At 36.9% G+C, this 12,480-nt stretch overlaps 1 protein-coding gene and 1 pseudogene across 1 annotated transcript; one reads left to right on the forward strand and one right to left on the reverse strand.

The window, feature by feature from the left end:
• Window positions 1-1,754: 1,754 nt before the first annotated feature.
• LOC143405694 (high mobility group protein B3 pseudogene) lies at window positions 1,755-2,395 on the reverse strand (annotated as a pseudogene).
• A 3,822-nt stretch (window positions 2,396-6,217) lies between these two features.
• On the forward strand, window positions 6,218-11,065 carry Dspp (dentin sialophosphoprotein). The gene is made up of 6 exons (XM_077110202.1): window positions 6,218-6,268; window positions 7,509-7,595; window positions 7,745-8,710; window positions 9,128-9,584; window positions 9,630-10,151; window positions 10,299-11,065. The coding sequence occupies exons 1-6, from the start codon at window positions 6,218-6,220 to the stop codon at window positions 11,063-11,065; spliced, it is 2,850 nt and encodes a 949-aa protein (XP_076966317.1).
• The last annotated feature ends 1,415 nt before the right edge of the window (window positions 11,066-12,480 follow it).

Consider the following 12,480-nt stretch of genomic DNA (forward strand, 5'->3'; position numbering starts at 1 on the left):
TATCCATCTCATTTTAGTTGTTAATTTATTAGCGTAAAGTTGCTCACAGTATTCCCTTATGGAAGTTTATAGACTCTTGATAGAATGTCCACAGAATCTGATGTGGACATCACTCTCATTCCTGATATTGATAATTTGTGTCTTCCTTTTATTTTCCTGATTAATATGGATAGTATTCTCAATTTTATTAAACTTTTAAAGAATTAGCTTTTGGTTTCATGGATTTCTCTACTGTTGTTATATTTTCTACTTAATTAATTTCAGTTCTAAGCTTTTTTATTTCCTTTCTTCTACTTTCTTTTAAGTTTTTCTTCTTTTTTTCTAGTTTCCTAGTGTGGGAGCTGAAGCCCCTTTCTTTTCACATATAGTTATTTACTGCTCTAAGTTTTGCTTTAGTAACATCACACAAATTTTGAGATGCTGTCATTCTATTTTCAATCCATGCAGTGCATTTTGAATTTCCCTTTAGGATTCTCTACTTACTGGCTATTTAGAAGTATGCTATTTATCTTTCAAATACTTGGGGCTTTCTAGAATATTTTTTGTTACTGATTTCTAACTGAATTAGATTCTGGTTGGTCAATATACTTTGTATTACTTAATTCCTTTTATATTTATTGAGATTTATTTTTAAGCCTAGAATATGGCATATTTTGATAAATGTTCCATCAATATTCTTGCAATGAATGTTAATTTTGCCATTGTTGGTATTCTGTACATGCTAATTATATCAAGTTGGTTAATACTTCTGTTTAAATCTTATATGTCTACACTGATTTTCTGTTTATCACTTTTTAAGACAGAGCTATTGAAATCTCTGATTATAACTTGTGTTAATTTAAATTAAGGAAAAGAAAGGCTGGTTCAGTTCACCAATCTCTACCAGTGTTTGCATGTGGGGTGACAGTGTTGCTTTCATGAGTAACTTGAGTCTTCTTAAAATTTGGTTCCCTTTCAACCTTTATATATATAATTATATAGTATATATATAAGTGTTTAATGTAATACTGTTTATTTAACTTTTAAAACATCACAGCATTCTAAACATACAAAAAATAACATAACTTTGCAAACTGTATTTAAGTACAGAACGTTCTTGAACTTTCACGGATGCAGTGGCTTTTTGATGACAATGAAGAGTTCTACAGTTTGTTTGAAAACAAAATTTAAAATTGTACTAAAAAAATTTTCCCCACAACTAAGAAAGGCAGCAGAATGCTGTATCACTATATACAAAAATAATACAACCTGAAGCTAAATGGATGCCTACCACAGTGTCAACAGGTCCAGCCTCAGAGTGCACGCCCTAAGCTATAGTCCCTCCAAAAGGCGTCTTCCCCCACAGCCTCAATACCAAGCAAGGAGCATCAAGAGTTTGTCTTGGTTGGTTTGTTCTTTTTTACAGACTATAGATATGTACAGTTGAAAACTGAGGATTTCTAGCCAATAACCATATAGTTAACAGCACTTTACAAATTAAAAAAGAGATGCTAGAACATCTTCAAATGCCTTGTCACATCAACAGCAAAATGCACAGAATGAGGAGAACATGAGAGTTCTTTTTGTTCTTAAAAATGTTTGCAAATATGTACAACTTTGATATAGTGTCAGGGTGCTCTGGACACCCAGGCCATTTCATGTAAACCACTGACAATTTCTAGAGCACTTAGATTACAATAGGATCATGACCAAATTCTATAACTGAAACTAACACAGACACATCTCAAATAAGATGTGTCAATCGTCGTGCTATCCTACTCCAAAGTGTTCACCAGAAGATGGGGATAAACAGTTTTTAATTCATCTTCCTTCTCCTCCTCTTCTTCCACTTCCTCTTCTTCCTCTTCCTTTTCCACCTTTTTCTGGGCAACTTAGGAGGACACTTTGTGCCATCAAACTTTCTTTTGGACTTACAGTTAGCAACATCCTTCTCATATTTTTCTCCTTCAGCTTTGCAGCCTTAGGGAAGTATGGCTTCTTTTCGCTGTCACTTAAGTTATTCCACAACTTATCCAGCTTTTTTTTTTTTTTCCCACATCTCCAACGGAGATACCAGGATTTGTGGTCTTGATCTTTGGGCAGAATTCTAAACAGAACAGGAAGAATCCAGACAGTGGTCTTTTGGGAGTTTTAGGGTCCTCTTTTTTCTTGCCTCCTATAGCTGGTCCGTAATCCTTCATTTCTCAATCAAAGCATACTTTATCTACCTTTGCCATTTCATCAAATTTAGATTTTTCTTTCTCAGACATTGTCTTCCATTTCTCAGAGCACTTCTTAGAAAATCTTGCAAAACTGACAGGGACTTCTGGATTTTTCTTCTTATGTTCTTCTCTTCCAGTCTGCACAAAGAAGCAGACATCTTGGCCTTTTGTTTCTTGGGGTCACCTTCAGCCATCCTGACTGTATTATTCAGGAGTCTAGGCAGTGCAGGGCATTATACTCGGCTCAGGGCTCCCCAGCCTTGTGCTAGCTTCCTCCATTTATATTTATTTATAATATTACATATGTATGTGTGGATTTATTCCCATGTAAGATTCCATGTAAAATTCTGGGTAGTGGTATAGTATTAGTAATCAAGTTTCAATTCCATAACATAATGCATTCCTGAAAATTTTGAACAAATACACCAAGAGACATAGATGGTTAAATTTTGAAATCATAAACTGGAGACATGATTTAGGATTCACCTGCATTATAATGTACACCCAGGATCCAAGAGAATGGTAAGTTCAGGTACCAACATTTTTTGATAAAATACATTCTTGTTTTCTGCTTTGTACTGCACAGCTGACAGATAACTAAGAAATTACTGAAAAGTGAGTCTGTTGTTTGTATGCACATTTGTACTTCAAGATCTAAATAAAATACAAAATAGGGCTGGGGATGTGGCTCAGTGGTTGAGTGCCCCTGGGTTCAATCTTCAGTACCACCCCCCCCCAAAAAAAAGACATCTAAGTTTTAATCTTTAAAATATCTATTTTAAAAATTTAGTTTGAATACTAAATTGATAGACTTTAAACTTCATGCGTTTGTTTAAATTAGATCAGAGAGGTTTCAGGAGTGTTACTGTTTATAGATTGTTAAAGATCCCTTGGGCAAAGTCAAGGCTGTTGCATGTGGACAGTTTTTTGAATTATAGCGCAGAAGCTTTAATGCGTACCTCAGGAATGATAGGGGTCTTAAATAGGCAGTCATATTTACTAAAGAAACCTGGAGTTTTCTTAGATTGCCAACCTTAGCAAGACAAGAAATGTCAGGGTGACAGAGTTTAAGTGGCTCTTTTCAGATATATCACGCTGATTCTCTATATTTAAGAAGTGAAACAGCCTTCCAGGAGCTATTTAATTAAGTGAAAGTAAGTCTAGTCCCCATTGGAAGCGAATGGTTCAGTGAACAAATACATATCAGCCATGAGGAAGTAGGGAGTTATTATGTGCTTCATAGACACAGTGACACTTTATAACCCCATATCAGGGATCCTAAACAGTGATTGGTTGAGAAAATTATCAAACTGAGTTTAAATTTCGGCAGGTACAAAATTGTCATGCAAAACTCCAGGACAGCGTGCCACTCTCAGTCTTCAAAGAGAACGATAAGAAAACCTGGATTTTCAAAGTCCCTTTGAAGGCTCATAAGGTAAGACAGAACGCCCTCTTTACTCAGAACCAACTACATAAGTAAAAAGTTCCTTTTTTTTCTAGAAAGAACTATGAATTTTAGTGAAGAAAACCAGATTGTAAGAATTGAGAATCCTTTTTTGATTAGATTTTCCTTCCATTTTTTTTTACATGTCATATTGAGTATATATTAAAAGACAATAGAAAATTTTGTGGCAAGGGATGTTAATTCCATCCAATAAGATATCACATCACTGAAAAATAGGACTTTTTTCTGTACAGTCAGTATGTTGTTAAAATATAAGTTGCTTATCAGAAAAAGTGAACATCAGGTACAGTACATGTGTAAAGCCCAAAATACTAAAACAAAGTGATTAGAATGTTTTGTGCATATTTCACTAAGGTTCCATTACTGTTATTTTTATCCAAAAAAAAAAAAAAGAATCAATTTCAAGAATCTAAGTCTAGTCAGTCATTTTTCATTCTCCGTAATGCAATGTAAGATGTAATGGGATTTCATGAAAAAAGGAACGACGCAATCTCTGCTTCTTTTAAAATACTAACAATAGTAACATTAATACACTGACTTTTACAAAGAAATAAACATGTACTGGAGAATTTGATTTAACACATTATACTACATGTATTTCAGTCTGGCTGAGCCACACATGAAGGGCTCATCCAGAGCTCAGTATCTGTCCTGTATTGGGTCTTCAGAAGTTTGTTGTCCGATTACATAAGTAAACCCCAGTTTACCTTTAATATCTTGCCCCTGTAAAATTGAATTTTGGCCTGGGAAATTATTATTATTATTTTTAAAAATTTGATGTTTGAAAAGCAAGATTGAAGCACTTTGACTTAGGATATCTAGAGATTTGACTTCTGTCACACACATTTTCTATTTCAAGAATTTCTACAGGTTGAGAAAAAAAAAGATTTTACTGAAAAATTGGCAAAAACTGAGGTGGAAATTTGATAATTATTGGGTCACTTTGATTGGTTTTAATAAAATATCAGATAACTCAAGTTTTAGAAATCTTCACGAGGCTTTCAAACATTATTTTCTTATTTACTTGACCAAATTAATTGGCTAATTGCTAAATCTCATTTCACATGTAACAATAAACTCAATAATTCGAAGGGAGGCTTCATAGTGCTGAAACCTCAGCTTCAGGCAGATGATACTTAGGCTATTTCTATAGCAGACTTTGAAGTCATTTACCTGCTTTGGCAAATAGTGACAAGCATCACTGTTATCCTCTGGAGCAGAGCTCAAAGAGAGTTTACGTGGTAGAATTGCTGGATTGCAGTTTAGAAAGGAGGTACGTACAACACCCGCCTTTGTCACAAGTACCTTTCCGGGACACAGTGGCTCCTCCAAGTCCTGGTGTAGACTGGTCTTCTGCAGAGTCTGTGTAATAATTAGGTTTGGGATTGCAAAGGACAGCATAACCCTTGCCAACTAAACAGCTAGCTTCCAATATTTCCACCCTACAACCCTGTATTTCACTTGTCCTGGGGTCACCTCAGCCTCAGTCCATAGCATTTCTGAAGGAGGTTTAGCTATTCTTGACTCTCTGATGAACAGCTATAAGATTGAAGCATGTGTTCTGTCAGTAGGTCTAAAACTTTGTCTTTTCTCCTGTGAGGAAATTACAATAATTCTTCTTATCATATTTGTTGAAGTTTTATTATATTTCCACTACTACCATTAAATTACATTGTTTGTTTTTATAACATACAACATCACAATCTTTAAAGCCAGTGAGAGTTCATGAAACAGAAGGAAAAATAAATCCTTTCCTTTTAATAAACATAGTATCATATATCAAGAAATCCAACTTTTCATACATAGAAACTTATATTTTTGATTCACATGATTCAACGTCTGTTTCAATGTATAAAAATTTGTGTTAGTCCATTTCTGAATTTGAATTCTGACTTCTTTTAGAAGTCCCATGTAATAATTCCTATCTTTTATTAGGAGGTTGCAAAATGCCTGGAACAGTGCTAAGTATTGTTAACACTAATTATTTATTCATTAGCAACACTGATAAGATGCCTTCCAGTGTACTTTGTATTGGAAGACAACCATCACCAAGACACTCCTTGACCTTAAGAGCTTACAGTAGCACAGAGGAAAATAGAAATAACCTGGCAATTTTAGAATTGTGTAGTGTGTTGTGGGTGAGGTATACGGAAACCACTGGGTGTAAAAAGTTACACAAATTCTCTTTGAAATGGAGTCAGAGAAGTCTTCTTAGAGACAATCCTTTGCTAACCCGGTTATACTCCTGAGGTGTAGTATTATCACTATCCCAGACAGAGGAACTGAAGACTTAATAAAGCTTCTTAACTGCCTCAAGCTCACACAGCCACTAGTAGAGGTAAATTTTGAACTAGGTCTCAGAATTCAAACTCCATGTTCTTCCCACTAACTGAGCTCCCTCAAGTCAATCATAGGTACTCCTTTCCCAGGGAAAAGGGCAAATGTTGCAGATCAAAATAATATATTACTGTAGCTATTATCTTTTGCTTTATAAGTGATCTTGTGCTATTCTTTTTTTTTTAACAGCCATTGATTATTATTCCTAAGGACAATGAAGATAATTATATTTATTTGCATTTGGGCAGCAGTATGGGCCATTCCAGTAAGTTTTTCTTCCTTGGAAAACTTCCTTGCTTTGCTAAATCTTTTAGTCCAACAAAACATACCTAAAGTTTTGCAGATAAATGGAGTTCAAACATTGAGATTTGCATTACACATAGAGTTTTACTCAGCTATAAAGAACAATAAAATCATGCATTTGCTGGTAAATGGATGGAAATGGAGATCATGAAAGTGAACTAAGTCAGACTCAGAAAGTCAGGGTTGTATGTTTTCTCTCACATACAAAAGCTACAGCAAAATAAGGGTGGGAATATGGGGGAAGGAATGATCCCATGAAAATAAAAGGGAGATCAGTGGAGTGGAGGAAGATGATTGAGGGGAAGGGATGGGAGATGGAAAAGAGAACTGAGGAATGAAATTGACCAAATTATGCTATGTAGATACAAGAATATATACCACAGTGAATTCCGTCTTTATGTATATTCACAAAGCACCAATTAAAACAAATAAAAGGAAGGAAAACCAATAGAATAGGGAAATGGGAATAGGGTAAAAGAGAAAGAGAGGGAAAATGGAAGTACTGGGAATTGAAATGAAACAAATTCTATCCCATAAATATATGAATATGTAAAAATGAACCCTACTACTATGTACAACTAAAATACCCTAATAAAAATTAAGAACTGTTTTTCTTAGGGACATTTATGTTATATATAAAATAAAGCATTTATTAATTTTTTTAAAAAAAGACTTTATATGATAACCCATTTGTAATTGTATTAACCAGATTTCAGGCTTAACATTTTCATATGCTCTCATGAGACCAAGCATTTTTTGGTCTTTCTGTAGTTGAGAATTCCCCCAAGTGTTTTAAGTATATTCTTGAAGAGCCCAGAAGTATCAGTTACTTGATTTTGGTTCAACACTGACTCTGACCACACCCACTATTCTCTTAGGAGATCTGCCCAGGATTATACTTGGGGTGGGTTCTGTGCTACTGCAAGAGGCTTGTTCAGAAACAAAAAGGGTCTACCTCCTTGTTTTTCTACAGTCAAGATAAGTAGTCTGGCTAATAATTCAACAAAATTGGTAATACCATAATGAAAAATATTCACATGCCAAATTAAAAATTTTGCGTAAGCCCAGCAACAAGCTACTTCTTTTTCTTAGATCATTTATTTACCTTTGTATTATATTTTCACTGAGGGAAAAATGTTCTTGTGTGAGGTACTATACATAAAATAAGATTCTTTAAATATCCCATGTTTTCACTTTGGCAGCTTCCTCAAATCAAGCCATTGGAGAGACACACTGTTGAAAAATCTGTGAATTTACATCTTCTAGCAAAACAAAAAGTGCCAGTACAGGTATGGGATATGAAATGTGTTTCCCGTTATTTCTATTTCTAAGTTATTTTTGAATTTCATTAACTTCCTACAATTTTTCACCCTTCTTTTCAGTTGCTTTGCTTCAAGATGAGACCTATAATTTATTTTGAATTTTTTTTCCTTTTCAGCATGAGTTAAATGCCAATGACACCACTAAAGAAAGTGGTGAATCCCTTCATGCAAATGAGTTAGGAAGGCAACAGTACACCAAGGATGGTTATGAAGAAAAAGGGAATGGTTCTGAGTGGAAAGAAGTAGGAGGGAAGAGTTCTATACAGTCTGTTTTAGCCAGCCAAGAGGGGAATATTGAGGAAGAAAATGGAGTCACAGGAAAACCAGAAACATATGGTCATGATGCGATTCATGGAGAAGAAGATAACAGTACAGCAAATGGCATCAGGGGACAAGTAGGCATCACTGACAATCCTGGAGCAGCAAATGAGAGCGATATTAATGGCAGTGCTGATCAGAATACAACAAATGAGGATGATGGAGACACAAGCCAAAATGAGGGTGTTACTGTTTTCCAAGAAAATGGACCTCAAGTAGTTGGAAGCAATAATAATACAGACCATGACAATAAAATAAATGGGAATGAGGGTGATACAAGTGCAGTAACACCCCAAAGAGAAGGTGAGGGAAATGGGGATAAGGAGGTTGAGGTAACACCAGGCAATGGAGAAGATGCTGGCTTGGATAATTCTGATGGGAGTCCTAGTGGAGATGGTACAGATGAGGATGATGACATGGGTTCTGGTGACAATGATGGTGGAGAACCAGGGAATGGAAACAAGGGCAGTGATAACAGCAAGGGCCATACAGGTCAGTCTCATGGTAAAGGAGATGACAGTAGCGTAGGTCAGAATTCAACTAGTGGTGAAGATGATGACTCTGAAGACAAAGAGGATTCCCATAATGGCACTGGTGGAGACAACACCTCCAATAGTGAAGAAGACTCTGATGGTATTCCAGAAGGCAATGGTAGCCAAGGAATAGAGGACACCCAGAAACCCAGCCACAGAGAAAGCAAAGGTGTGGAAAATGGAATCACCAGACAACCAGAACAAAGTGCTATTGGGAAGAGCCAACTTAAGGTTAGTTTTTAATCCAACTTCTTTTGATGTCAGTTTCATTCTTCCCTGGCACCTTCTGAGGGTAGCACAAAAATCATAAGCATCCAGGTAATTTTTCACCTACATTATTTGACTAAGAAGAAAGCTGGAGTTCCTATTGGACTATGATATAGAAAATTTTAAGAGTCAGAATTTCTAGAAAGTTCCTTTTAGGTAGGAATAAAAGAGTATAAATGTGGATGGGTTGCTAAGCAATCTGAACACAAGAGTACTTTCAAGTACAAAAAAAAGTGTGTTTTCACAAATAACTGTTTGGGAAGAACTGAAAGTTGGAATCCTATTCCTGTGGTCACTTTTCTCATACAGTCCTCCTCAGACCAATGCAACTTTGCAGCAAATATTCACTAATCAATCATTCTTTTCTTCATTGTTCCACAGGGAATAGAAACCAACAGAACTAATATTACCAAAGAAGCTGAGAAAATCAATGAAAGTAAAGATAGTAAAGGGCAACATGGAATGAACGTGAGCTCAGGAAATGCCAAAACACAAGGAGAGGTTGACAACATACAAGGACCTGGCCAGAAATCAGAACCTGGAAATAAAGCCAGGCACAGTAAAACAGGTAGTGGTAGCAATAGTGATGGATATGACAGTTATGATTTTGATGATGAATCCATGCAAGGAGACGACCCCAACAGCAGTGATGAGTCTAATGGAAGCGAGGATGCTAATTCAGATGGCAACAATGACAGCAGTAACAGAGGAGATGCTTCTTATAACTCTGATGAATCAAATGATAATGGCAATGGCAGTGACTCAAATGGAGAAGACGATGATGAGGGCAGTGATGGTGCATCAGACACTGATGATAGTGACAGTCACGGTGATGATAGTAACAATGAGAGTGAAGACAATGATGAATCAGAAAGCAGTGAAGATAAATCAGAAAGCAAGGACAGTGGTGACAGCAAATCAGAGAGCAGTGACAGCAGTGATAGCAGTGACAGCAGTGATAGCAGTGACAGCAGTGATAGTAGTGACAGCAGTGATAGTAGTGATAGCAGTGACAGCAGTGACAGCAGTGATAGTAGTGATAGCAGTGACAGCAGTGACAGTAGTGACAGCAGTGATAGTAGTGACAGTAGTGACAGCAGTGATAGTAGTGACAGCAGTGACAGCAGTGATAGTAGTGACAGCAGTGATAGTAGTGACAGCAGTGATAGTAGTGATAGCAGTGACAGCAGTGACAGCAGTGACAGCAGTGACAGCAGTGATAGCAGTGATAGCAGCGATAGTAGTGACAGCAGTGACAGCAGTGATAGCAGTGACAGCAGCGATAGTAGTGATAGCAGTGACAGCAGCGATAGCAGTGATAGTAGTGATAGCAGTGACAGCAGCGATAGCAGTGACAGCAGTGACAGCAGTGATAGCAGCGATAGTAGTGACAGCAGTGACAGCAGTGATAGCAGTGACAGCAGCGATAGCAGTGACAGCAGTGACAGCAGTGATAGCAGTGATAGCAGCGATAGCAGTGACAGCAGTGACAGCAGTGACAGCAGTGATAGCAGCGATAGCAGTGATAGTAGTGACAGTGACAGCAAATCAGATAGTAGTGACAGCAGTGATAGCAAATCAAACAGTCATAGTAGTGACAGTAGTGACAGCAATGATAGCAGTGATAGCAGTGACAGCAGTGATAGCAGCGACAGTAGCGATAGTAGTGACAGCAGTGATAATAGTGATAGCAGTGACAGTAGTAACAGCAGTGATAGCAGTGACAGCAGTGATAGTAGTGACAGCAGTGATAATAGTGACAGCAGTGACAGCAGTGACAGCAGTGATAGCAGTGACAGCAGTGATAGCAGTGACAGCAGCGACAGCAGCGACAGCAGTGACAGCAGTGATAATAGTGACAGCAGTGACAGCAGTGACAGCAGTGATAGCAGTGACAGCAGTGATAGCAGTGACAGCAGCGACAGCAGCGACAGCAGTGACAGCAGTGATAGCAGTGACAGTAGCAACAGCAGCGACAGCAGTGACAGCAGCAAGAGCAGTGATAGCAGTGACAGCAGTGATAGCAGTGACAGCAGTGACAGCAGTGATAGCAGTGACAGCAGTGATAGCAGTGACAGCAGTGACAGTAGTGATAGCAGTGACAGCAGTGATAGCAGTGACAGTAGTGATAGCAGTGACAGCAGTGACAGTAGTGATAGCAGTGATAGTGACAGCAGTGACAGTGGGGATAGCAAATCTGACAGCAGTGATGAGAGTGACAGCCAGAGCAAGTCTGGTAATGGCAATAATGGAAGTGACAGTGACAGTGACAGTGACAGTGAAGGCAGTGATAGTAACCACTCAACCAGTGATGATTAGAACAAAGAAAATCCAATGAGTTTTTCTTTGTGTGTGAAAATTTGATGAGTAATCAATAGGAAATAGATTCCCAATAAAATAAAATAGATAAATAAACAATGTATGTAAACATCCATAGAAACAACTAGGGGAATCAAGTCAAATTGTTGCATTTGGAATTCAGTCCCAATTCCCTTAGAAAGAGAATCTGAATGTACGACCTTAGGTACATGCATGTTAAAAGATATTTATGTTCTGAAAATATTTTGTTAAAAGTGTAAATGTAAACATAAAGGAATAATTAAAATGTTCTTTAATATTTTACACAGACACCTCAAGCAATCACTTAGACACGATATCTTCAATTATAATGCCAACTGCTTTAGAGGATGTAGTAAGTAAACTCTTCTTACACATAACCAGTGGCACTACCTTAATCCTGTAGCAGTCATGGAGAATCTGCTTACTGTGGAGTAAAAAAAATGCTGTTCTGTGACATCCTATGCAAATACTGATTGATTTGCTTGTTCTATGGAAGATATACATTTGCAACCTTAAGAAAATGTCATAGCAACTCTTTAATCTTTCCAGGATTTGGGAACAAACTTTCAATTGTCTTCACATCAGTCTCACCAAGTGAAACCTGGCTCACGTTTCCCTTTTAAATTTCAACATGCCAAAACTTCCAGACTAGACCCTGAGACTGCCTTTCCACTGTGAATCTCTTTAATAAAGTCGCTGGTGGGCAATATTTTGGAAAACTTCTCTTTCTTATTTGAGAGAGTCTCATATGCAGTTAAGACCTGAGCTTAGGTCATTCAGCTTTTGCAAGTATAAAGATAATTAGTTTTGAGATGAAGCCCAAACCCTACAAAACAAGGATCATAAAGATGAATGAAAATAGAGAGTGATCTTTAACAGGGTGGAGATATAATTATCATCCATACTTAGAGTACTTTTGAAAATGAAAAGGGTGCTTTGAATAATTACATGGGGACAGGAGGTGTAAATGCGGATTGTCCCAGGGAAACTAAAGAACACTATGACTTGAGGGTATTTTTCGAGAATTGGTAATGATGCTTTGTAATTTCTCTTTTTTTCTCCACTTAGGCCATTATTTTAGATTTGTTCTAATTTAAAGGTAAAACTATATTGTGAAGTTATGGTTGCAATTTCTCTAACAGTGATTTTTAAACCAGTCTTTAGTTGACAATTTATGTTCTAATGTTAGGCACATTTTACACAGTTTCAGAGTGTTTCTTTTTCCTGCCTCATTCCTCCTTTATGCAAGAGTTTTTAAGAGTTAAAAATTGTAAGGAATATTGCTAAAAGCTTAAAAAATGCTGCTATTTGTAAATTACTTTGTGACTCTTAATATTGTAAAATGTCAGATTTCTATTATATCACAGCCATGTAACGACTCCAAACCTTTTACC

The sequence above is a fragment of the Callospermophilus lateralis genome, chromosome 8, assembly GCF_048772815.1.
Source record: "Callospermophilus lateralis isolate mCalLat2 chromosome 8, mCalLat2.hap1, whole genome shotgun sequence".
NCBI lineage: Eukaryota > Metazoa > Chordata > Mammalia > Rodentia > Sciuridae > Callospermophilus > Callospermophilus lateralis.